Genomic DNA, 27,004 nt, shown 5'->3' on the forward strand with positions numbered 1-27,004 from the left:
TGACTTTTTCCATTTTTTTTTTTACAGTTACAGCCTTATTCTAAAATGGATTAAATAGTTTCCCCTCCCTCATCAATCTACACACAATACAACATAATTACAAAGCAAAACCCGATTTTAGAAATTTTGGGACCTTATATAGACAGAAGTGTGCCTTACAAATCATGTCCAATCAACTGAATTCATCAAAGGTGGACTCCAATCAAGTTGTAGAAACATTTCAAGGATGATCAATGGAAACAGGATGCACCTGAGCTCAATTTCGAGTCTCATAGCAAAGGGTCTTATGTAAATAAGGTGGGGTCTGAATACTTATGTAAATAAGGCGGGGTCTGAATACTTATGTAAATAAGGCGGGGTCTGAATACTTATGTAAATAAGGTGGGGTCTGAATACTTATGTAAATAAGGCAGGGTCTGAATACTTATGTAAATAAGGCAGGGTCTGAATACTTATGTAAATAAGGTGAGGTCTGAATACTTATGTAAATAAGACGGGGTCTGAATACTTATGTAAATAAGGTGAGGTCTGAATACTTATGTAAATAAGGCGGGGTCTGAATACTTATGTAAATAAGGTGGGGTCTGAATACTTATGTAAATAAGGCGGGGTCTGAATACTTTCCGAATGCACTGTATGGTGCCGGGACTTTTCTCAAATGTCCGGTAAATGACAGGCACCTCATTTTCATAACGGAAACCCTGACACACACACACACACACACACACACGCACTGCCATCAGAGGTTATCAGGTTATTGATTCTGAGAACAGCAGTATATTTAACTTTGTTTCTCCCTGTGTGTGTGTGTGTGTGTGCGTGCGTGCGCGCAAGGGAGGTCAGGGTGTTTGTATGTGTGTGTGAGAGAGAGAGAGAGAGATGGGGAGGGAGAGACTTGTGGATTTGCCACCATTTTCTGACCTAATAACACACAGCTACAATATGAGCAGTTCCATTAGAAATTGAAAGGATAGCCCAAGCTTTAAAAAAAGAAAGATTGTTTTTATTGATGTCGTGCCTCATCCTTTACAGAATACACAAAAATAGTTTTGTTATTTTTGTTATTTTTATAATCGCACTATTTACATTTTGAAAAGGTTGACAGGTCCTGTTATTACTGAGTATTGGTCGGCGATGGGCGGATAAGGAGGGGGGCAGAGTGGGGGACAGAGGAAGGGGACAGAGGAGGGGGGCAGAGTGGGGGGACAGAGGAGGGGGACAGAGGAGGGGGACAGGGTGGGGGACAGAGGAGTGGGAGACAGAGGAGTGGGACAGAGGAGTGGGAGACAGAGGAGTGGGACAGGGTGGGGGACAGAGGAGTGGGACAGAGGAGTGGGACAGGGTGGGGGACAGAGGAGGGGGACAGAGGAGTGGGAGACAGAGGAGTGGGACAGGGTGGGGGACAGAGGAGTGGGACAGGGTGGGGGACAGAGGAGTGGGACAGAGGGGGACAGAGGAGTGGGAGACAGAGGAGTGAGACAGGGTGGGGGACAGAGGAGGGGGACAGAGGAGTGGGAGACAGAGGAGTGGGACAGGGTGGGGGACAGAGGAGGGGGACAGAGGAGTGGGACAGGGTGGGGGACAGAGGAGGTGGACAGAGGAGTGGGACAGAGGAGGGGGACAGAGTGGGGGACAGAGTGTGTGTGATCCAATTTCCAGAAGCACCTAGAGCGAGAGAACTTTCATCAAAACCTTTCCTCTGAAAACAATAATATAAAACATCTAAACCGACTTGAATCACTTACTTTAGTCCTTCAACCAGACCTGCATTAATCTTTTGGACAGTATGTAAATACAAACTCAAAACTAGGGTTGGCTGCAAAATTCAGATAACCCACATAAAAACAAATACTACAGTTTACTATAGAATACTACAGGATTTAATATAAAATACTGTAGTAAACTTTAGTATACTGTACTACACACTGTAGTATCCCTCAATCATGTGTAGTACTTAGTATAGAATTTTGTAGCATGCTGTAGAATACTATGGTAATTACTACAGCATTATCAACAAAATACCACTGTAGTAAATACTACAATAATGTCAGAAAAAAACACTATGTTTAAAAAGAATATAGTAAATACTACAGTATTTCAATTTGCATATACCCTGCCCATTCCCCGCCCCCATTCCCCGCCCCCATTCCCGCCCCCATTCCCCGCCCCCGTATGACAAACCGACATGCAGAGTTTAGACCGTATATTGTGTTCCATCACAGGTTGTAGAGAAGAGTCTCTTTTCCTTACAGAAAATTTGCTCTTTTAGTATTTCTCCAGAAGGTTTCTTCAAGGAGACCCCGCCCCCCCCCCCCCCGCCCCCCCCAACACACACACACTTCTATGTCAAAGATAATCAAATAAAAACAGTCTGCAAAAACACTACAGTAAATACTACAGTATAGTACAGTCTGCAAAAACACTACAGTAAATACTACAGTATACTACAGTCTGCAAAAACACTACAGTAAATACTACAGTATACTACAGTCTGCAAAAATACTACAGTAAATACCACAGTATACTACAGTCTGCAAAAATACTACAGTAAATACTACAGTATACTACAGTCTGCAAAAATACTACAGTAAATACTACAGTATACTACAGTCTGCAAAAACACTACAGTAAATACTACAGTATACTACAGTCTGCAAAAACACTACAGTAAATACCACAGTATACTACAGTCTGCAAAAACACTACAGTAAATACTACAGTATACTACAGTCTGCAAAAATACTACAGTAAATACTACAGTCTGCAAAAATACTACAGTATACTACAGTCTGCAAAAACACAACAGTAAATACTACAGTATACTACAGTCTGCAAAAACACAACAGTAAATACTACAGTATACTACAGTCTGCAAAAATACTACAGTAAATACTACAGTCTGCAAAAATACTACAGTATACTACAGTCTGCAAAAATACTACAGTAAATACTACAGTATACTACAGTCTGCAAAAATACTACAGTAAATACTACAGTATACTACAGTCTGCAAAAATACTACAGTAAATACCACAGTATACTCCAGTCTGCAAAAATACTACGGTAAATACCACAGTATACTACAGTCTGCAAAAATACTACAGTAAATACTACAGTATACTACAGTCTGCAAAAATACTACAGTAAATACTACAGTATACTACAGTCTGCAAAAATACTACAGTAAATACTACAGTATACTACAGTCTGCAAAAATACTACAGTAAATACTACAGTATACTACAGTCTGCAAAAATACTACAGTACATACTGTTATTTTTACTACAGTATTTATACTATAATAAACTTTAAATACTACAGTATTTTGCTGACTCCACTCCGTATAAACACTACAGTAAATACTACAGTAGTCCTACCATAGTATACACTACAGTGTTTTTTCATGTGGGAACTTTCAAAAAAATTCCCAGGTTTTCCAGAAATCCTGTTTGGAGGATTCCAGATTTCCGGCTTGTTCTCTCCTGATTCTAGAAATCTTCAAACACAAGATTTCTGGAAAATTTTGGAGAAATGACCGGAAATTTTGCAAACCGACTAACAGCTCACTTTCTCACAACCCTTTTACTCATACAGTATGTTCAACTGACATCTCTCTCTCTCTAGGGTGAGCATTGGTGTGGTGTGTGTTTTTATGCATATGTGTGTTTTGGGGGGTGGGGGGTTATGTGTGTGTTTTTGGGGGGTGGGGGGTTATGTGTGTGTTTTTGGGGGGTGGGGGGGTTATGTGTGTGTTTTTGGGGGGTGGGGGGTTATGTGTGTGTTTTGGGGGGTGGGGGGTTATGTGTGTGTTTTTGGGGGGTGGGGGGTTATGTGTGTGTTTTGGGGGGTGGGGGGTTATGTGTGTGTTTTTTGGGGGTGGGGGGTTATGTGTGTGTTTTGGGGGGTGGGGGGTTATGTGTGTGTTTTTGGGGGGTGGGGGGGTTATGTGTGTTTTTTGGGGGGTGGGGGGGTTATGTGTGTTTTTTTGGGGGGGGTATGTGTTTTTTGGGTGGGGTGGGGGGTTATGTGTGTTTCTTTCGGGGGGTGGGGGGTTATGTTTATGTTTTGGGGGGGTGGGGGTTATGTGTGTTTGAAGTTAGGGGTTATTGGGATTGTTAGGGACAGATTCATTTAAAGGCAGGTTGCACACGGCACCGCTGACAATGCTCCTTTAAAGGTCACACTGTGTATATAAGGTAAGTAAGGTTATTGTGCAGTGTGTGTAGGGGAATGGCGCTGTTGTTTCAGTGTGTTTTAACGTTGTATCTGTATTTGTGTGTGTAGGGGTTTCCGCGGTGTGTGTGTGTGTGTGTGTGTGTCAGGCTGTGCCGTTGGTATACTTGGATAGTTTATTCTCCAGGTCACAGATTCTCTTCTCTTGAGACAGAACTGTCACCTTGAGGTTCTTAACTTCCTCCAACAACCGATCTACCAACTGAGGCTGGAGGGATGGAGGGAGGGAAGGAGAGAGGGAAGGAGGGAAGGAGAGAGGGATGGAGGGAGGGAAGGAGAGAGGGATGGAGAGAGGGAAGGAGGAAGGATGGATGGAGGGAGGGAAGGAGACCGGGAAGGAGGAAGGAGAGATGGAGGGACGGAAGGAGAGAGGGAAGGAGGAAAGAGGGATGGAGGTAGGGAAGGAGAGAGGGAAGGAGGAAGGAGGGATGGAGGTAGGGAAGGAGAGAGGGAAGGAGGGATGGAGGGAGGGAAGGAGGGAAGGAGAGAGGAGGGATGGATAGAGGGAAGGAGGAAGTAGGGAAGGAGAGAGGGAAGGAGGGATGGAGGGAGGGAAGGAAGGAAGGAGGGAGGGAAGGAGAGAGGGAAGGAGGGATGGACGAAAGAGAGAGAGGGAGGAAGGAGAGATGGAGGAAGGAGAGAGAGGATGGAGGGATGGAAGAAGGCGAGATGGAGGAATGAGAGAGAGGGAGGAAGAGATGGAAGGAGGAAGGGAAAGAAGAGATGGAAAGAAGAAACAGGAGAGACAGGTCAAGGACAGGACAGGCAGGTCAAGGACAGGACAGACAGGTACAGGACAGACAGGTACAGGGCAGACAGGTACAGGACAGACAGGTCAGGGAGAGGAAAGACAGGTCAAGGACAGGACAGACAGGTCAAGGACAGGACAGACAGGTACAGGACAGACAGGTACACGACAGACAGGTACAGAACAGACAGGTCAAGGAGAGGACAGACAGGTACAGGACAGGCCAGACATGTACAGGACAGACAGGGGACAGGACAGACATGTCGGGGACAATGATTTTTAGACAAACAGTCAGATAAAGAGGTGATATATTTAGTGTGACAGACAGGTACAGAACAGACAGGTCAAGGACAGGACATACAGGTCAAGGAGAGGACAGACAGGTACAGTACAGACAGATCAAGGACAGGACAGACAGGTCAAGGAGAGGACAGACAGGTACAGGACAGAAAGGTCAAGGACAGGACAGGACAGACAGGTACAGAACAGACAGGTCAAGGACAGGACAGACAGGCCAGGGACAGGACAGACAGGGACAGGACAGACAGGTACAGGACAGACAGGTCAAGGAGAGGACAGACGGGTACAGGACAGACAGGTCAAGGAGAGGACAGACAGGTACAGGACAGACAGGTCAAGGAGAGGACAGACAGGTACAGGACAGGCCAGACATGTACAGGACAGACATGTCGGGGACAATGATTTTTAGACAAACAGTCAGATAAAGAGGTGATATATTTAGTGTGACTCACGGGCAGGTTGGCTGAGCCATCGCAGGAGGACATGCTGCGTCTGGGGGTGGGTCTAGAGTCCAGAACATTCTTCCTAGCCACTTTGAGCTCGCGGCTCTTGGGGGGAACGTAGCCATCCCTCATGGACTGAAGGATGGGGTCCTCGTCTCGCCCCTCCAGCCACTCCTCTGGCTCCAGGGCCGGGTCGGGGCCCGCCGTGTCTGGATACAGATCATCCTGGAACAGGTCCGACTGGAGGGGAGAGAGGTGCAAATGGGGAGAGAGGGAAATATGGCTCGTTTTAACAAGCCGTTAATGCAGGACTGTCAAACACATTCCATGGAGGGCCTAGTGTCTGCTGGTTTTTCAATTAAGCCCTAGACAACCAGGTGAAGGGAGTTCCTTACTAATTAGTGACCTTTATTCATCAATCAAGTACAAGGGAGGAGAGAAAACCCACAGACACTCAGCCCTCTGTGGAATGAGTTTGACACCTGTGTTAATGTAAGGGGAGAGAGAGAAAGAGAGGGAGAGGGAGAGAGAGAGAGAGAGAGACAGGGGAGAGAGAGAGTGTGGCTTACCTTTCTAGGTACTGTCATGGCAATGGGTTCACACTTCTTGTCATGGAGTTTATATAATCTGGAGAACAGAGACAAATCAGATTTAGAGAATAACCACAACAAATACTCTCACATTAGCCTGCTGAGCTAAAGCCTACACCCTGTGTACCTGTGCATAACGTCTATCCCTAATTGTGTGTGTGTGTGTGTGTGTGTGTGTGTGTGTGTGTGTGTGTGTGTGTGTTTGTGTTTGTGTGTGTGTGTGTGTTTATTAACAGGAACCGGGTTACCGAGATTTACTAAGATTTACCTCCCAAACCCACTCTTGGTTTCCCGGGATAAATACTGGTAAATACTGGTAAACTGGTAAATTATAATAAATGTTTTCTATGAACAGCATGACGTGAAATGGAACTGTTAAATAATTTAAATATAAATATATATAAATAATATACAATGTCTAAATGTAGCTTCTCTATGGCCAATCTCTCTGCTTTCTCAATGATCAATCATCAACGCTCAGGGTGCTGACAGACAGCTGGTAACTTTCTCACTTTGCGACAGGTACATTTGTTGCATCATAGCCGATGCTACAGTGATATTAGGACAGAAGGTGTAATTTACACATCTCCGTCTGGATTTCGGGGGGGGTCACCTTATTTTGTAATTGTAAAGATATATATTTATATAGTCCTTTATTGCAGCTGAAGAGGTTTTAAACTATACAACAGAACAGATGAACAGGAATGACATTTACTCCAGAAAACATTGATCTTAAAGCCACGCCCCTACTAAGCCACACCTCCGCTCCAGGGTTCCTTTAGGGACCTGTTGCTGCATTGCAACATTAAAGGTTCCTCCAAGAACCCCTCAACCCTCCGAAGGTGCAAATAGGAACCACTGACTAGCAATGGTTCCTTGAGTATCTCCAGGGGCTCCTTGAGGATCTCCAGGTTTTCCTTAATGATCTCCAGGGGCTCCTTGAGGATCTCCAGGTTTTCCTTAATGATCTCCAGGGGCTCCTTGAGGATCTCCAGGGGCTCTCCAGGGGTTCCTTGAGTGTAGTGTGCTTGTATGTGTGTGAGTGTGTTTGTATGTGTGTGAGTCTCCTACCTGGCAATCTCACACTTGCTGACATCCACTCCTCTCTTGGGCATAAAGCCCATCCCCCTCTGAGGCTCCTTGCTGCTGAAGGTACTGAGGTAGTGGACATAGGGAGGCTCCTCTGTTATCTCAAAGTACCGGATACTACTGTCCCCCTGGAGAGGTGGGAGGGGAGAGCAAAGAGGAGAGTAGTGGGGAGGTGAGGTAAGGGGAGGGCAGAGGAGATGGGAGTAAGGGAGGCGAGAGGAGTGGTGGGAGAGGAGGGGTCGGGAAGGGATAGCAGGGGAGGGGAGAGGAGATGAAGGGAGAGGAGGGGTGAGGAGAGGAGGGGTGGGGTGGAGAGCGGAGGTGAGGGGAGAGCAGAGGAGATGGGAGTAAGGGAGGCGAGAGGAGGGGTGGGAGAGGAGGGGTCGGGAAGGGATAGCAGGGGAGGGGAGAGGAGGGGTGAGGAGAGGAGGGGTGGAGAGCGGAGGTGAGGTAAGGGGAGAGCAGAGGAGAGCAGAGCAGAGGAAAGGAGGTTGGGTGGGGAGGAGAAAGGAGAGGAGGAGAGGGTAGAAGAGGGGAGGGGACAACATTATTTACTACTAAAGCACGTGTCAAACTCATTCCACGGAGGGCTAATTGTCTTTGGGTGTTTTCGCTCCTTCCTCCCTTGTACCTGATTGATGAAATAAGGTCATTAATTGGTAAGGAACTCCCCTCACCTGGTTGTCTAGGGCTTAATTGAAAAACCAGCAGACACTAGGCTGTCCATGGAATGAGTTTGACAGCCCTGATCTAAAGGGAGGTTTATAGCACTAGTAGTACTAGAGGAGGTAGTATTATCTACTGTCACTGTACACAGAGCCGGGGGGGGTCACCTTATTTTGTCATTGTAAAGATATATATTTATATAGTCCTTTATTGCATGCGTGTGTGTGTGTGTGTGCGTGCGTGCGTGCGTGCGTGTGTGTGTGTCTGCTCATAACGTCATACCTTTCCACAGAGGTAAACCATGTTGGTGTGTGTGTGTGTGTGTGTGTGTGTGTCTGCTCATAACGTCATACCTTTCCACAGAGGTAAACCATGTTGGTGTGTGTGTGTGTGTGTGTGTGTGTGTGTGTGTGTGTGTGTGTGTGTGTGTGTGTGTGTGTGTGTGTGTGTGTGTGTGTGTGTGTGTGCGCGCGCGTGAGTGTCTGTGTGTGTGTGTGCGTGTGTGTGTGCGTGCGTGTCTGCTCATAACGTCATACCTTTCCACAGAGGTAAACCATGTTGGTGTCTGGGTCGTAGTACGGTAACAACACACCGTTACTTGTGTCCAACTCCAGCAGAGCAATAGGTTCCTCAAAATGTGTCTGAAGAAAGATTAGAAAAGACATGATTGATGTTCATTGTTCTTCAAGAGATATGAGTCATGGATATGAGTGTGTCTGTCCACACCTGTTCACTGTGTGTGTCCTGTCTGTGTCTGTCAACACCTGTCCACTGTGTGTGTCCTGTCTGTCAACACCTGTCCACTGTGAGTGTCCTGTCTGTGTCTGTCAACACCTGTCCACTGAGTGTCCTGTCTGTCAACACCTGTCCACTGTGTGTGTCCTGTCTGTCAACACCTGTCCACTGTGAGTGTCCTGCCTGTGTCTGACAACACCTGTCCACTGTGAGTGTCCTTCCTGTGTCTGTCAACACCTGTCCACTGTGAGTGTCCTGTCTGTGTTTGTCAACACCTGTCCACTGTGTGTGTCCTGTCTGTCAACACCTGTCCACTGTGAGTGCCCTGTCTGTGTCTGTCAACACCTGTCCACTGTGAGTGTCCTGTCTGTCAACACCTGTCCACTGTGTGTGTCCTGTCTGTCAACACCTGTCCACTGTGAGTGTCCTGCCTGTGTCTGTCAACACCTGTCCACTGTGAGTGTCCTGCCTGTGTCTGTCAACACCTGTCCACTGTGTGTCCTGTCTGTGTGTCCTGTCTGTGTGTCCTGTTTGTGTGTCCTGACTGTGTGTGTGTGTGTGTGTGTGTGTGTGTGTGTGTGTGTGTGTGTGTCGGCTTGTGTCTGTGTTTATTACCGGGTCCCACAGGCCCAGCTCTCTCTGGCTCATCCTGGTGAAGCCGGTAGTGAACAGGTTTCCGTCTCTAGTGAAGATGGCCCTCATTGGTCGGATCCCATCGTGTGGAGCCATCCTCTCCTATTGGACAGAACGGAGAAGCCAGAGGCGTGTTGTAGTGAGCTTGACATTTACAGGTCGTTTCTGTTTGAGCCGTCATGTGCAGCTTTTACCATGAACACAATCTCCACGGAAACGGGAGCATCGATGACAGCACTTTACAACACAACCCCCTCCCCAACTCACCACCACCACCCCCCTCCCCAACTCACCACCACCACCACCTCCCTCCCCAACTCACCACCACCACCTCCCTCCCCAACTCACCACCACCACCACCACCCCCCTCCCCAACTCACCACCACCACCTCCCTTCCCAACTCACCACCACCACCCCCCTCCCCAACTCACCACCACCACCCCCCTCCCCAACTCACCACCACCACCCCCCTCCCCAACTCACCACCTCCGTCCCTCCCCAACTCACCACCTCCGTCCCTCCCCAACTCACCACCACCACCTCCCTCCCACCCCTCCCCAACTCACCACCACCACCACCACCTCCATCCTACCCCTCCCCAACTCACCACCTCCCTCCCACCCCTCCCCAACTCACCACCACCACCTCCCTCCCCAACTCACCACCACCACCTCCCTCCCACCCCTCCCCAACTCACCACCACCACCTCCCTCCCCAACTCACCACTTCCCACCCCTCCCCAACTCACCACTTCCCTCCTCTCCCCAACTCACCACCTCCCACCCCTCCCCAACTCACCACTTCCCACCCCTCCCCAACTCACCACCTCCCTCCCCCTCCCCATCTCACCACTTCCCACCCCTCCCCAACTCACCACCTCCCACCCCTCACCAACTCACCACTTCCCACCCCAACTCACCACCTACCTCCCCCTCCCCATCTCACCACTTCCCACCCCTCCCCAACTCACCACTTCCCACCCCTCCCCAACTCACCACCTCCCACCCCACCCCAACTCACCACTTCCCTCCCCAACTCACCACTTCCCACCCCTCCCCAACTCACCACCTCCCACCCCTCGCCAACTCACCACTTCCCACCCCTCCCCAACTCACCACCTCCCTCCCCCTCCCCATCTCACCACTTCCCACCCCTCCCCAACTCACCACTTCCCACCCCTCCCCAACTCACCACCTCCCACCCCTCCCCAACTCACCACTTCCCACCCCTCCCCAACTCACCAACTCACCACTTCCCACCCCAACTCACCACTTCCCTCCCCAACTCACAACTTCGCACCCCTCCCCACAACTTCCCACCCCTCCCCAACTCACCACCTCCCTCCCCCTCCCCATCTCACCACTTCCCACCCCTCCCCAACTCACCACTTCCCACCCCAACTCACCACTTCCCTCCCCAACTCACCACTTCCCACCCCTCCCCAACTCACCACCTCCCACCCCTCACCAACTCACCACTTCCCACCCCTCCCCAACTCACCACTTCCCTCCCCAACTCACCACTTCCCACCCCTCCCCAACTCACCACCTCCCACCCCTCACCAACTCACCACTTCCCACCCCAACTCACCACCTACCTCCCCCTCCCCATCTCACCACTTCCCACCCCTCCCCAACTCACCACTTCCCACCCCTCCCCAACTCACCACCTCCCCAACTCACCACTTCCCACCCCTCCCCAACTCACCACCTCCCAACCCTCCCCAACTCACCACTTCCCACCCCTCCCCAGCTCACCACCTCCCACCCCTCCCCAACTCCCCACTTCCCACCCCTCCCCAACTCACCACCTCCCTCCCCCTCCCCTCCCCAACTCACCACTTCCCACCCCTCCCCAACTCACCACTTCCCAACCCTCCCCAACTCACCACTTCCCACCCCTCCCCAACTCACCACTTCCCACCCCTCCCCAACTCACCACTTCCCACCCCTCCCCAACTCACCACCTCCCTCCCCCTCCCCATCTCACCACTTCCCACCCCTCCCCAACTCACCACTTCCCACCCCCTCCCCAACTCACCACTTCCCACCCCTCCCCAACTCACCACTTCCCACCCCCTCCCCAACTCACCACTTCCCACCCCTCCCCAACTCACCACTTCCCACCCCTCCCCAACTCACCACCTCCCTACCCCTCCCCAACTCACCACTTCCCACCCCTCGCCAACTCACCACTTCCCACCCCTCCCCAACTCACCACTTCCCACCCCCTCCCCAACTCACCACCTCCCACCCCCTCCCCAACTCACCGCGACCACCTCTCTCTTGCGGGGGTCACAAACGCGGAGGCGTCGGTCCTTACAGGTGGTGCAGAACAGGCTGCCGTTACGGTTCCAGCTGACGTTGTAGATGAGGTCTGGGTGGTCGTCCATGGAGATGAGGGCTTCGCCAGTCCCCACGTTCCAGATGATTATCAGGTTATCACTGCCTGGGGGGAGGGAGGGAGGGAGGGAGGGAGGGAGTAAAAGTGTGTGTGTGTGTGTGTGTGCGTGTGTGTGTGTGTGTGTGTACCTGCATTGAGTAGTATGTTGCGTGTGTGTGTGTGCGCGTGTGTGTGTGTGTACCTGCAGTGAGTAGTATGTTGTGTGTGCGTGCGTGCGTGCGTGTGTGTGTGTGTGTGTGTGTGTGTGTGCCTGCAGTGATTAGTATGTTGTGTGTGTGTGTGTGTGTGTGTGTGTGTGTGTGTGTGTGTGTGTGTGTGTGTGTGTGTGTGTGTGTGTGTGTGTGTGTGTGTGTGTGTGTGTGTACCTGCAGTGAGTAGTATGTTGCGTGCAGTGGGGTGCCAGGTGACAATGCCAACACGTTTGGAGTGTCCCTCCAGCACCACAATGGGCTCTGATATGGGCTGGGTCCCCATCTGGTCAGGGATCTGCCACACCTGCAGGGGGACACAATACAACGTTACACATATAGGGGGACACAATATAACGTTGCACATATAGGGGGACACAATACAACGTTACACATATAGGGGGACACAATATAACGTTGCACATATAGAGGGACACAATACAACGTTGCACATACAGGGGGACACAATATAACGTTGCACATATAGGGGGACACAATACACCGTCACACATATAGGGGGACACAATACAACGTTGCACATATAGGGGGACAGAATACAATGTTGCACATATAGGGGGACACAATACAACGTTGCACATACAGGGGAACACAATATAACGTTGCACATATAGAGGGACACAATACAACGTTACACATATAGGGGAACACTATATAACATTGCACATATAGGGGGACACAATATAACGTTGCACATATAGGGGGACACAATATAACGTTGCACATATAGGGGGACACAATACAATGTTACACATATAGGGGGACATAATACAACGTTACACATATAGGGGAACATAATATAACGTTACACATATAGGGGGACACAATACAACGTTGCATATATAGGGGGACACAATACAACGTTACACATATAGGGGGACACAATAAAGCGTTACACATACAGTAGCATTCAAACATTTGGACACACCTACTCATTCAATGGTTTTTCTTTATTTTTTACTATTTTCTACATTGTAGAATAATAGTGAAGACATCAAAACTATGAAATAACATATGGAATCATGTAGTAACCAAAAAAGTGTTACACAAATCAAAATATATTTTATATTTTAGAATCTTCAAAATAGCCATCCTTTGCCTTGCTGACAGCTTTGCACACTCTTGGCATTCTCTCAACCAGCTGCATGAGGTAGTCACCTGGAATGCATTTAAATTAACAGGTTTGCCTTGTTAAAAATGTATTTGTGGAATTTGTTTCCCTCTTAATGCGTTTCAGCCAATCAGTTGTGTTGTGACAAGGTAGGGGTGGTATACAGAAGATACCCTATTTGGTAAAAGACCAAGTCCATATTATGGCAAGAACAGCTCAAATAAGCAAAGAGCAACAACAGTCCATCATTACTTTAAGACATGAAGGTCAGTCAATGCAGAAAATATCATGAACCTTTAAAGTTTCTTCAAGTGCTGTCGCAAAAACCATGAAGCTCTATGAGTTAACTGTCTCTCACGAGGACCGCCACAGGAAATGAAGACCCAGAGTTACCTCTGCTGCAGAGGTTAAGTTCATTAGAGATACCAGCCTCTGAAATTGCAGCCCAAATAAATGCTTCACAGAGTTCAAGTAAAAGATACATCTCAACATCAACTGTTTAGAGGAGACTGTGTGAATCAGGCCTTCATGGTCGATTTGCTGCAAAGAAACCACTACTAAAGGACACCAATAAGAAGAAGAGGCATGTTTGGGCCAAGAAAACACGAGCAATGGACATTAGACCGGTGGATATCTGTCCTTTGGTGTGATGAGTCCAAATTTGAGATTTTGGGTTCCAACTGCTGCATCTTTGTGAGATGCAGAGTAGGTGAACGGATGATCTCCGCATGTGTGGTTCCCACCGTGAAGCATGGAGGAGGAGGTGTGATGGTGTGGGGGTGCTTTGCCGGTGACACTGTCAGTGATTTATTTAGAATTCAAGGCACTCTTAACCAGCATTCTGTAGCGATACACCATCCCATCTACTCTTAGTGGGAAAATAATTAGTTTTTCAACAGGACAAGTGTCTGGAACGACCTACCTGGCTATTATTATCCATCTTTAAAAAAAAATAAAAAATCGTTTTTTACCCCCTTTTTCTCCCCAATGTCGTGGTTTCCAATTGTTTAGTAGCTACTATCTTGTCTCATCGCTACAACTCCCGTACGGGCTCGGGAGAGACGAAGGTTGAAAGTCATGCGTCCTCTGATACACAACCCAACCAAGCCGCACTGCTTCTTAACACAGCGCACATCCAACCCGGAAGCCAGCCGCACCAATGTGTCGGAGGAAACACTGTGCACCTGGCAACCTTGGTTAGCGCGCACTGCGCCCGGCTCGCCACATGAGTTGCTGGTGCGCGATGAGACAAGGACATCCCTACCGGCCAAACCCTCCCTAACCCGGGCGACGCTAGGCCAATTGTGCATCGCCCTCCACGGACCTCCCGGTCACAGCCGGTTACGACAGAGCCTGGGCGCGAACCAAGAGTCTCTGGTGGCACAGCTGGCGCTGCAGTACAGCGCCCTTAACCACTCCCGGGAGGCCTAAATAATTTGTTCTTAACTGACTTGCCTAGTTAAATAAAAATGTTTATAAAAGCATATGTGAGAACACCTTCAAGACTGTTGGAAAAGCATTCCAGGTGAAGCTGGTTGAGAGAATGCCAAGAGTGTGCAAATCTGTCATCAAGGCAAAAGGTGGCTACTTTCAGGAATCTAATATATAACATATATTTTGATTTGTTTAACACTTTTTTTGGGGGGGGGGTTACAACATGATTCCATATGTGTTATTTCAAAGTTTTGATGTCTTCACTATTATTCTACAATGTATAAAAGAGTAAAAATAAAGAAAACCCCTGGAATGAGTAGGTCTCGCTCCCTCTCTATTTCTCTCTATCTATTTATCTAAAGGAAACACCAACATAAATTGTTTTAATAGGGCGTTGGGCCACCGAGAGCCGCCAGAACAGCTTCAATGCTCCTCGTCATAGACTCTACAAGTGTCTGGAACTCTATTGGATGGATGCGACACTATTCCTCAGCTGTTACAAGACTTCCAGGAAAAAGAACAATATTTGGTGTTTTGTGGATGGTGGTGGAAAACGTTTTCATGCTCATCAAACCAATCCGTTGACCACCCGTGGCCCTGTGGATGGGGTGCATTGTCATCCTGGATAGAAAGGATTCACCACAGGTTGAAGGTGATCACTCAGAATGGCTGTGTATTTATTGGTGTTTACCTTGTCCTCTAAGGGGTTGAGTGGACCTTAACCATGCAAGGAAAATGCACCCCAACACCATAACAGATCCATCAGAACCCTCATTTACTCAAGGGTTTCCATTATTTTGGCAGTTGCCTCCGTCCGCCTGCCTGCCTGCCTGCCTCCCTGCCTGCCTGCCTTTCTGTCTGTCTGTCTGTCTGTCTGTCTGTCTGTCTGTCTGTCTGTCTTTCTGTCTGTCTGCCTGCCTGTAGCAGTGCTTTATCCCATTACCAGAACAAAGGCATCAGTGTAGTGACACATGGTCTTATGAACATAGCCTGTACTGTACTCCATTCATTCACACAAGCAGCTGTTAGAAGACTGGCAGTACCATCATATGATAGCTACTCCTTGATTTCAATAGATGTTCATTGTCAGAAAATACCCTTGTTTGCATCAACATGTTCTCTCTTTGATAGACACACACACACACACACACACACACACCACAGGAGGTTGGTGGCACCTTAATCAGGGAGGACGGGGCTCGTGGTAATGGCTGGAGCGGAATCAGTGGAATGGTATCAAATACATTAAACACAGGAGGTTGGTGGCACCTTAATCAGGGAGGACGGGGCTCGTGGTAATGACTGGAGTGGAATGGTATCAAATACATTAAACACAGGAGGTTGGTGTCACCTTAATCAGGGAGGACGGGGCTCGTGGTAATGACTGGAGTGGAATCAGTGGAACGGTATCAAACACATCAAACAACATGGTTTTGATGCCGTTTCATTCGCTCCGTTCAAGACTTTATTATGAGACGTCCTCCCCTCAGCAGCCTCCACTGACGCACACACGTCCTTGTGCTAGCCTTGTGGTGCAAGGCTTTGGCGGACTGTAGCACTAGAGGGTCTGATAAACCACATTCCTTACATACACACACACACACACACACACACACACACACACACACACACACACACACACACACACACACACACAGCTTTGATATCTCATCCCTCTCCATCTGCTCACCCTTAGAGGATCATATCTGTCATCTGATTGGTTGATAGGGGGAGGGGGGGGGTTGGGGGGCTCAGGGGCACTATGTTAACACATGTTTATAAATACCAACTAGCGGTTACCCCAACAAAACCCCTACCCCCGCCCCACCCCTTTTCTAAAAGTGCACAGTACTCCTCATGAAGAGCCATGGGATCTTTAGTGACCACAGAGAGTCAGGATCTTTAGTGACCACAGAGAGTCAGGATCTTTAGTGACCACAGAGAGTCAGGATCTTTAGTGACCACAGAGAGTCAGGATCTTTAGTGACCACAGAGAGCCATGGGATCTTTAGTGACCACAGAGATTCAGGATCTTTAGTGACCACAGAGAGTCAGGATCTTTACTGACCACAGAGAGTCAGGATCTTTAGTGACCACAGAGAGTCAGGATCTTTAGTGACCACAGAGAGTCAGGATCTTTAGTGACCACAGAGAGTCAGGATCTTTAGTGACCACAGAGAGTCAGGATCTTTAGTGACCACAGAGAGTCAGGATCTTGGTTTGACAGATCAGTAAAAGAACAGCTTGTTGGAAACACTGGCAGTTCATACATGATGTTCATTTACACTACAGTATGAACAGACACACACACACACACACACACACACACACACACACACACACACACACACACACACACACACACACACACACACACACACACACACACACACACACACACACACACACACACACACACACACACACACACACACACACACACACACACACACTCAGGCTGCCAGCCTTACCATGGCGGTGGTGTCCTCTGAGCAGGATGCCAGGATGTTGTCGTTGTGAGGGCACCAGTCGATGTCCAGGACGGGCCCAGCGTGGCCAGTCACCAACGGGTGGTTCTTATCCAGACGACCCATCTACATCACACAGGACAGGACAGACAGGAGGATGACATCACGGCACTGTACATAGTCTCTAATTACTGTAGTTAGTTCACTCTACCTCCTAGCAACAACAATATGCATCTAGTTAGTTCACTCTACATCCTAGTAACAACAATATACATCTAGTTAGTTCACTCTACATCCTAGCAACAACAATAGACATCTAGTTAGTTCACTCTACATCCTAGCAACAACAATAGACATCTAGTTAGTTCACTCTACATCCTAGCAACAACAATAGACATCTAGTTAGTTCACTCTACATCCTAGCAACAACAATAGACATCTAGTTAGTTCACTCTACATCCTAGCGCTCAGCAATAGACATCTAGTTAGTTCACTCTACATCCTAGCAACAACAATAGACATCTAGTTAGTTCACTCTACATCCTAGCAACAACAATAGACATCTAGTTAGTTCACTCTACATCCTAGAAACAACAATAGACATCTAGTTAGTTCACTCTACATCCTGGCGCTCAGCAATAGACATCTAGTTAGTTCACTCTACATCCTAGCAACAACAATAGACATCTAGTTAGTTCACTCTACATCCTAGCGCTCAGCAATAGACATCTAGTTAGTTCACTCTACATCCTAGCAACAACAATAGACATCTAGTTAGTTCACTCTACATCCTAGCAACAACAATAGACATCTAGTTAGTTCACTCTACATCCTAGCAACAACAATATACATCTAGTTAGTTCACTCTACATCCTAGCAACAGCAATAGACATCTAGTTAGTTCACTCTACATCCTAGCAACAACAATAGACATCTAGTTAGTTCACTCTACATCCTAGCGCTCAGCAATAGACATCTAGTTAGTTCACTCTACATCCTAGCAACAACAATAGACATCTAGTTAGTTCACTCTACATCCTAGCGCTCAGCATTATGTATCTATCCTCTAACAACATGGTTACAGTGGGTTGGATTGTAACAAGGGCATTTCCATGTATAAGGCACTAACATAGACATTTGGTGTCAAATGAAAGCTACGAGTCTAGGCTATAATTCTCTGAAATTAAAGCATATATAAATGTTTAAAACCTTTTCCATTCTGAAAATCAGGGATAAACAAATGCTTTTATTTCTGGTCAAACAGATAGAAAATGTGTCTTAGAAAACAGTAGAGTATAGTTCAGGAGAGGAGATTAGATTAGAGTACAGCAGAGTACATTATAATCTACTGTGTTGTACTGTAATGTACTGTACTGAACTCTACTGCTGTGGTGTCCAAGCCTGTGAAACATAGACGTCTTATGATTGGTACAGATTTGGTCAGGTCAGGACCAACCAAATTTGGTCTTGTTTGCAGGCGGAGCTCATTAAAATAATAGCCAGTGTGTAGAATGATACCAAAACATGCAAAGTAGGATTCTACGTTATTCTCCCTTGTGTACCTATCACCGTGAAGAGAATGACATTCATCATTATGCATTTCTGTATAGTACAGATCAGGAACCCATGATGTCATTCTGTTACCCAAGGAATTTCCCACAACCGTCCCCAAAATGTTTTATAATACAGTTGATTGTGTCACGTTCTGACCTTTATTTTTTTATTTTTGTATTTATTTAGTATGGTCAGGGCGTGAGTTGGGGTGGGCAGTCTATGTTTGTTTTTCTATGATTTGGGGATTTCTATGTTTCGGCCTAGTATGGTTCTCAATCAGAGGCAGGTGTCATTAGTTGTCTCTGATTGAGAATCATACTTAGGTAGCCTGGGTTTCACTGTGTGTGTTGTGGGTGATTGTTCCTGTCTCTGTGTTTGCACCAGATAGGGCTGTTTAGGTTTTCTCACGTTTATTGTTTTGTTAGTCTAGTCATGTATAGTTTTCTTTATTAAAGAACCATGAATAGAAACCACGCTGCATTTTGGTCCGCCTCTCCTTCACCACAAGAAAACCGTTACATGATTGTGACAACCAAACCCCACATTCCATGTGACAACCAAACCCCACATTCCACGTGACAACCAAACCCCACATTCCACGTGACAACCAAACCCCACATTCCACGTGACAACCAAACCCCACATTCCATGTGACAACCAAACCCCACATTCCATGTGACAACCAAACCCCACATTCCACGTGACAACCAAACCCCACATTCCACGTGACAACCAAACCCCACATTCCACGTGACAACCAAACCCCACATTCCACGTGACAACCAAACCCCACATTCCACGTGACAACCAAACCCCACATTCCACGTGACAACCAAACTCACATTCCACGTGACAACCAAACCCCACATTCCACGTGACAACCAAACCCCACATTCCACGTGACAACCAAACTCCACATTCCATGTGACAACCAAACCCCACATTCCATGTGACAACCAAATCCCACATTCCACGTGACAACCAAACTCCACATTCCACGTGACAACCAAACCCCACATTCCATGTGACAACCAAACCCCACATTCCATGTGACAACCAAACCCCACATTCCACGTGACAACCAAACTCCACATTCCATGTGACAACCAAGCCCCACATTCCATGTGACAACCGAACCCCACATTCCACGTGACAACCAAACCCCACATTCCACGTGACAACCAAACCCCACATTCCACGTGACAACCAAACCCCACATTCCACGTGACAACCAAACTCCACATTCCACGTGACAACCAAACCCCACATTCCACGTGACAACCAAACTCCACATTCCACGTGATAACCAAACCCCACATTCCACGTGACAACCAAACCCCACATTCCATGTGACAACCAAACCCCACATTCCATGTGACAACCAAACCCCACATTCCACATGACAACCAAACCCCACATTCCACGTGACAACCAAACCCCACATTCCACGTGACAACCAAACCCCACATTCCATGTGACAACCAAACCCCACATTCCACGTGACAACCAAACCCCACATTCCACGTGACAACCAAACCCCACATTCCACGTGACAACCAAACCCCACATTCCATGTGACAACCAAACCCCACATTCCATGTGACAACCAAATGCAAACATTTACAAAGAAAATACCAACATCATTCAAAGAAAAACTTTCTCCACACCCATTGCACAGTCTTCACATTTTGCTGCCTTAAATTGAAATCTAAAAATAAATATTTTTTTCTACAGATCTACACAACCTATTCCCCAAGTTTCAAAGTGAAAGAAAATTATATGAACATTTTCCAAATTAATAAAAAAAAATAAAAAAATGAAGATATATTGTGGTGGCAGCCTCATGTTATGGGTATGCTTGTCACTGGCAGAGATTAGGGCGTTTGTTAGGATAAAAATCCATTTGAATGGCGCAAAGCCCATATAAAACATTTGTGGAAACAGTGCCTCAGTCTTCTGAAAATCTAACCTTGGGATATAGTTGTATTTTCAGCAGGAATATCACCAAATATTTAATGCCAAAGACACCAGAATTGCTTGTCCTGAGTGGTCCAGCCGCAGTCCTGACATAAATCTGCTTGAAAACCAGAGACAAGGTTTGATAATTGCTGTCCGTCAATGACTCCTAACCAAATTTACTGAGCTTGAGCAATTTTGACAAAAACAAATGGAAAAATGTTGCCCTAAGAGTTGTGCGGAGTTGGTTGAATCTTATTCACAATGAATCACAGCTGTAATGGCTGCCAAAGGAGCTTCCACCAGGTATAAACTCTGGGCTGAGAGGACATAATGCATCGTGGTTCTTTTAGTTTAAGGCAGCTACATGTGAAGACTGTGCAAGTGGTGTGTAGACTTCACTAGCGACTCTAAATTCCCCTCACCTCAATGTTTTGTCATGAATTGGCCAGGTGGATGAGTTATTTTAAAGAATTCACACATTTGAACCTTAAAATGATTACACACTGCTGTTAAGATCGGGAGTAATTAGCACTGTGACAACCAACCCTGAGACAACCAACCACTGAGACAACCAGCCCCTGAGACAACCAGCCCCTGAGACAACCAGCCCCTGAGACAACCAGCCCCTGAGACAACCAGCTCCTGAGACAACCAGCCCCTGAGACAACCAGCCCCTGAGACAACCAATCACTGAGACAACCAGCCCCTGAGACAACCAGCCCCTGAGACAACCAGCCCCTGAGACAACCAGCCCATGAGATAACCAACCCCTGAGACAACCAACCCATGACATAACCAACGCCTGAGACAACCAGCCCATGAGATAACCAACCCCTGAAACAACCAGCCCCTGAGATAACCAACCCCTGAGACAACCAACCCTGAGACAACCAGCCCCTGAGACAACCAGCCCCTGAGGCAACCAGTCCCTGAGACAACCAGCCCCCTGAGATAACCAACCCCTGAGACAACCAGCCTCTGTGACAACCAGCCCATGAGACAACCAGCCCCTGAAATAACCAACCCCTGAGACAACCAACCCCTGAGACAACCAGCCCCTGAGATAACCAGCCCCTGAGACAACCAGTCCCTGAGACAACCAGCCCCTGAGATAACCAACCCCTGAGAAAACCAGCCCCTGAGACAACCAACCCCTGAGACAACCAGCCCCTGAGACAACCAGTCCCTGAGACAACCAACCCTTGAGACAACCAACCCCTGAGACAACCAGCCCCTGAGACAACCAACCCCTGAGACAACCAGCCCCTGAGACAACCAGTCCCTGAGACAACCAGTCCCTGATACAACCGGCCCCTGAAACAACCGGCCCCTGAGACAACCGGCCCCTGAGACAACCGGCCCCTGAGACAACCGACCCCTGAGACAACCAGCCCCTGAGACAACTGACCCCTGAGACAACCAGCCCCTGATACAACCAACCCCTGAGACAACCAGCCCCTGAGACAACCAACCCCTGAGACAACCAGCCACTGAGACAACCAACCCCTGAGACAACCAGCCACTGAGACAACCAACCCCTGAGACAACCAACCCCTGAGACAACCAGTCCCTGAGACAACCAACCCCTGAGACAACCAGCCCCTGAGACAACCAACCCATGAGATAACCAACCCATGAGATAACCAACCCCTGAGACAATGAGACAACCAACCCATGAGAGGTGTGTATTTATAGCAACGTGAGGTGGTGTTGAAGGGGGAGTTTTGTTGTCCTTTGTTTTGTTGTCCTTTGTCCTTAAGCCATTTTGCCACAACTTTGAATGTATGCTTGGGGTCATTGTCCATTTGGAAGACCCATTTGCGACCAAGCTTTAACTTCCTGACTGATGTCTTGAGATGTTGCTTCAATATATACACATCATTGTCCTCATCATGATGCCATCTATTTTGTGAAGTGCACCAGTCCCTCCTGCAGCAAAGCACCCCCACATCATGATGCTGACACCCCCGTGCTTCACGGTTGGGATGGTGTTCATCGGCTTGCAAGCCTCCCCCTTTTTCCTCCAAACATATCAATGGTCATTATGGCCAAACAGTTCTATTTTTGTTTTTATTCAGACCCGATGACATTTATCCAAAAAGTACAATCTTTGTAGCCTTGACATCATTTTCTGGAATTTTCCAAGCTGTTTAAAGGCACAGTCAACTTAGTGTATGTAAACTTCTGACCCACTGGAATTGTGATACAGTGAATTCTAAGTGAAATAATCTGTTTGTAAACAATTGTCGGAAAAATTACTTGTGTCATGCACAAAGTAGATTTCCTAACCGACTTGCCAAAACTATAGTTTGTTAAGAAGAAATTCTTGGAGTGGTTAAAAAACTAGTTTTAATGACTCCAACCTAATTGTATGTAAACTTCCGACTTCAACTGTATATATAGACTCTCCATCCATCTAATATATAAACATGTCCCTCTCTCCTACTCTGCTTCCCTCTGTCATCCGTCTAATATATAACCATGTCTATCTCTCCCTCTCTCCTACTCTGCTTCCCTCTGTCCAGCCGTCTAATATATAACCATGTCTATCTCCCCCTCTCTGAATTGAAGAGGATATTCAGCCATGTCAGTTTGCTCCTCAATTCATACACCTTGGATGGAGAGAGAGGGAGTGGCAGTGTTCATTTCATGAATCTCTCTCTCTCTGTCTCTCTGTCTCTCTGTCTCTGTCTCTCTGTCTCTCTGTCTCTCTGTCTCTCTGTCTCTCTGTCTCTCTGTCTGTCTGTCTGTCTCTGTCTCTGTCTCTGTCTCTCTCTCCTCTCTCTCTGTCTCTCTCTCTCCTCTCTCTCTGTCTCTCTCTCTCTAACTCTCTCTCTGTCTCTCTCTCTCTCTGTCTGTCTCTCTCTCTCTCTCTCTGTCTCTCTCTCTCTCTCTCTCTCTCTCTCTCTCTGTCTCTCTCTCTCTCTCCTTTATGGTCTGGGTCCTTATAAAAAAAAAACATCTCTGAGTAGGAGGGGTGCGTCACTTGAGTGGGTTGAGTCGCTGATGTGATCTTCCTGTCTGGGTTGGCGCCCCCCCTTGGGTTGTGCCGTGGCGGAGAACTTTGTGGGCTATACTCAGCCTTGTCTCAGGATGGTAAGTTGGTGGTTGAAGATATCCCTCTAGTGGTGTGGGGGCTGTGCTTTGGCAAAGTGGGTGGGGTTATATCCTTCCTGTTTGGCCCTGTCCGGGGGTGTCATCGGATGGGGCCACAGTGTCTCCTGACCCCTCCTGTCTCAGCCTCCAGTATTTATGCTGCAGTAGTTTATGTGTCGGGTGGCTATGGTCAGTTTGTTATATCTGGAGTACTTCTCCTGTCCTATCCGGTGTCCTGTGTGAATTTAAGTATGCTCTCTCTAATTCTCTCTTTCTCTCTTTCTTTCTCTCTCTCGGAGGACCTGAGCCCTAGGACCATGCCTCAGGACTAGCTGACATGATGACTCCTTGCTGTCCCCAGTCCACCTGGCCGTGCTGCTGCTCCAGTTTCAACTGTTCTGCCTGTGATTATTATTATTTGACCATGCTGGTCATTTATGAACATTTGAACATCTTGGCCATGTTCTGTTACAATCTCCACCCGGCACAGCCAGAAGAGGACTGGCCACCCCACATAGCCTGGTTCCTCTCTAGGTTTCTTCCTAGGTTCCTGCCTTTCTAGGGAGTTTTTCCTAGCCACCGTGCTTCTACACCTGCATTGCTTGCTGTTTGGGGTTTTAGGCTGGGTTTCTGTACAGCACTTTCAGATATCAGCTGATGTACGAAGGGCTATATAAATACATTTGATTTGATTTGATTTGAGTGTTAGGTAGGGGGACCTGCGCTGTCTAAGTGAAGGTAGGAAAACCCTGTTTTAGGCAACACCTTGCTGTGTGAGGATAGACTGAGGAGACCAACGGTACATCTTGATGTGTGAGGATAGACTGAGGAGACCAACAGTAACACATTGATGTGTGAGGATAGACTGAGGAGACCAACGGTACATCTTGATGTGTGAGGATAGACTGAGGAGACCAACAGTAACACATTGATGTGTGAGGATAGACTGAGGAGACCAACGGTACATCTTGATGTGTGAGGATAGACTGAGGAGACCAACAGTAACACATTGATGTGTGAGGATAGACTGAGGAGACCAACGGTAACACATTGATGTGTGAGGATAGACTGAGGAGACCAACAGTAACACATTGATGTGTGAGGATAGACTGAGGAGACCAACAGTAACACATTGATGTGTGAGGATAGACTGAGGAGACCAACAGTAACACATTGATGTGTGAGGATAGACTGAGGAGACCAACAGTAACACATTGATGTGTGAGGATAGACTGAGGAGACCAACAGTAACACATTGATGTGTGAGGATAGACTGAGGAGACCAACAGTAACACATTGATGTGTGAGGATAGACTGAGGAGACCAACAGTAACACATTGATGTGTGAGGATAGACTGAGGAGACCAACAGTAACACATTGATGTGTGAGGATAGACTGAGGAGACCAACAGTAACACATTGATGTGTGAGGATAGACTGAGGAGACCAACAGTAACACATTGATGTGTGAGGATAGACTGAGGAGACCAACAGTAACACATTGATGTGTGAGGATAGACTGAGGAGACCAACAGTAACACATTGATGTGTGAGGATAGACTGAGGAGACCAACAGTAACACATTGATGTGTGAGGATAGACTGAGGAGACCAACAGTAACACATTGATGTGTGAGGATAGACTGAGGAGACCAACAGTAACACATTGATGTGTGAGGATAGACTGAGGAGACCAACGGTAACACATTGATGTGTGAGGATAGACTGAGGAGACCAACAGTAACACATTGATGTGTGAGGATAGACTGAGGAGACCAACGGTACATCTCAGGAGCTTTGTCCTCCATAGACAGACAGGAGAAGACAGGTAACACCAAAAGCACGTACCTCACTAGACTTCAACAACTGAATTAATCCCCTAGCAAGGACGTGTATACAGACTGAATAAGGAGGCCAACATACACACCTTGTTACAAACACACCCTGTTACAAACACACCCTGTTACAAACACACCCTGTTACTAACACACCCTGTTACAAACACAGCCTGTTACAAACACAGCCTGTTACCGACACATCCTGTTACCAACACACTCTGTTACCAACACAGCCTGTTACAGACACACTCTGTTACCGACACACCCTGTTACCAACACAGCCTGTTACAAACACACTCTGTTACCGACACACTCTGTTACCAACACAGCCTGTTACAAACACACTCTGTTACCGACACATCCTGTTACCAACACAGCCTGTTACAAACACACTCTGTTACCAACGCAGCCTGTTACAAACACACTCTGTTACCAACACAGCCTGTTACATACACAGCCTGTTACCAACACAGCCTGTTACCGACACACCCTGTTAAAAACACAGCCTGTTACCAACACACTCTGTTACCAACACAGCCTGTTACCATTGCAGTCTGTTACCAACACACTCTGTTACCAACACAGCCTGTTACCAACACAGTCTGTTACCAGCACAGCCTGTTACCAACACACTCTGTTACCAACACACCCTGTTACCAACACAGCCTGTTACAAACACAGCCTGTTACCAACAATGTCTGTTACCAGCACAGCCTGTTACCAACACAGCCTGTTACCAACACACCCTGTTACCAACACAGCCTGTTACCAACACACCCTGTTACCAACACACCCTGTTAGCAACACAGCCTGTTACCAACACAGCCTGTTACCAACACACCCTGTTACCAACACAGCCTGTTACCAACACAGCCTGTAACAAACACAGCCTGTTACCAACAATGTATGTTACCAGCACAGCCTGTTAACAACACAGCCTGTTACCAACACAGCCTGTTACCAACACAGCCTGTTACCAACACACCATGTTGCCAACACAGCCTGTTACCAACAATGTCTGTTACCAACACAGCCTGTTACCAACACACCCTGTTACCAACACAGCCTGTTACCAACACAGCCTGTTACCAACACACCCTGTTACCAACACACCCTGTTAGCAACACAGCCTGTTACCAACACAGCCTGTTACCAACACAGCCTGTTACCAACACACCCTGTTACCAACACAGCCTGTTACCAACACAGCCTGTTACCAACACACCCTGTTACCAACACACCCTGTTACCAACACAGCCTGTTACCAACACAGCCTGTTACCGACACACCCTGTTACCAACACAGCCTGTTACCAACACACCCTGTTACCAACACAGCCTGTTACCAACACAGCCTGTTACCAACACAGCCTGTTACCGACACACCCTGTTACCAACACAGCCTGTTACCAACACAGCCTGTTACCGACACACCCTGTTACCAACACAGCCTGTTACCAACAATGTCTGTTACCAGCACAGCCTGTTACCAACACAGC

The 27,004-nt window shown here is 47.6% G+C and overlaps 1 protein-coding gene and 1 pseudogene across 1 annotated transcript in view; one reads left to right on the forward strand and one right to left on the reverse strand.

Moving 5' to 3' along the window:
- Nucleotides 1–2,251: 2,251 nt before the first annotated feature.
- On the forward strand, nt 2,252–2,303 carry LOC139419834 (U7 small nuclear RNA; annotated as a pseudogene).
- A 1,677-nt stretch (nt 2,304–3,980) lies between these two features.
- Nucleotides 3,981–27,004, reverse strand: part of LOC139417930 (coronin-6-like) — a 33,546-nt gene continuing 10,522 nt past the window's right edge. Inside the window, exons 3-11 of the mRNA XM_071166922.1 lie at nt 17,064–17,186; nt 12,207–12,336; nt 11,708–11,886; nt 9,420–9,539; nt 8,606–8,710; nt 7,386–7,531; nt 6,294–6,351; nt 5,734–5,964; nt 3,981–4,441 (exon numbers count right to left, since the gene is read on the reverse strand). Of these exons, the coding sequence (XP_071023023.1) occupies nt 4,319–4,441; nt 5,734–5,964; nt 6,294–6,351; nt 7,386–7,531; nt 8,606–8,710; nt 9,420–9,539; nt 11,708–11,886; nt 12,207–12,336; nt 17,064–17,186 (1,215 nt within the window). The 3' untranslated portion in view covers nt 3,981–4,318. The remainder of the gene's footprint in view (nt 4,442–5,733; nt 5,965–6,293; nt 6,352–7,385; nt 7,532–8,605; nt 8,711–9,419; nt 9,540–11,707; nt 11,887–12,206; nt 12,337–17,063; nt 17,187–27,004) is intronic.

This window comes from Oncorhynchus clarkii, chromosome 10, assembly GCF_045791955.1.
Source record: "Oncorhynchus clarkii lewisi isolate Uvic-CL-2024 chromosome 10, UVic_Ocla_1.0, whole genome shotgun sequence".
NCBI classification, from domain to species: Eukaryota; Metazoa; Chordata; class Actinopteri; order Salmoniformes; family Salmonidae; genus Oncorhynchus; species Oncorhynchus clarkii.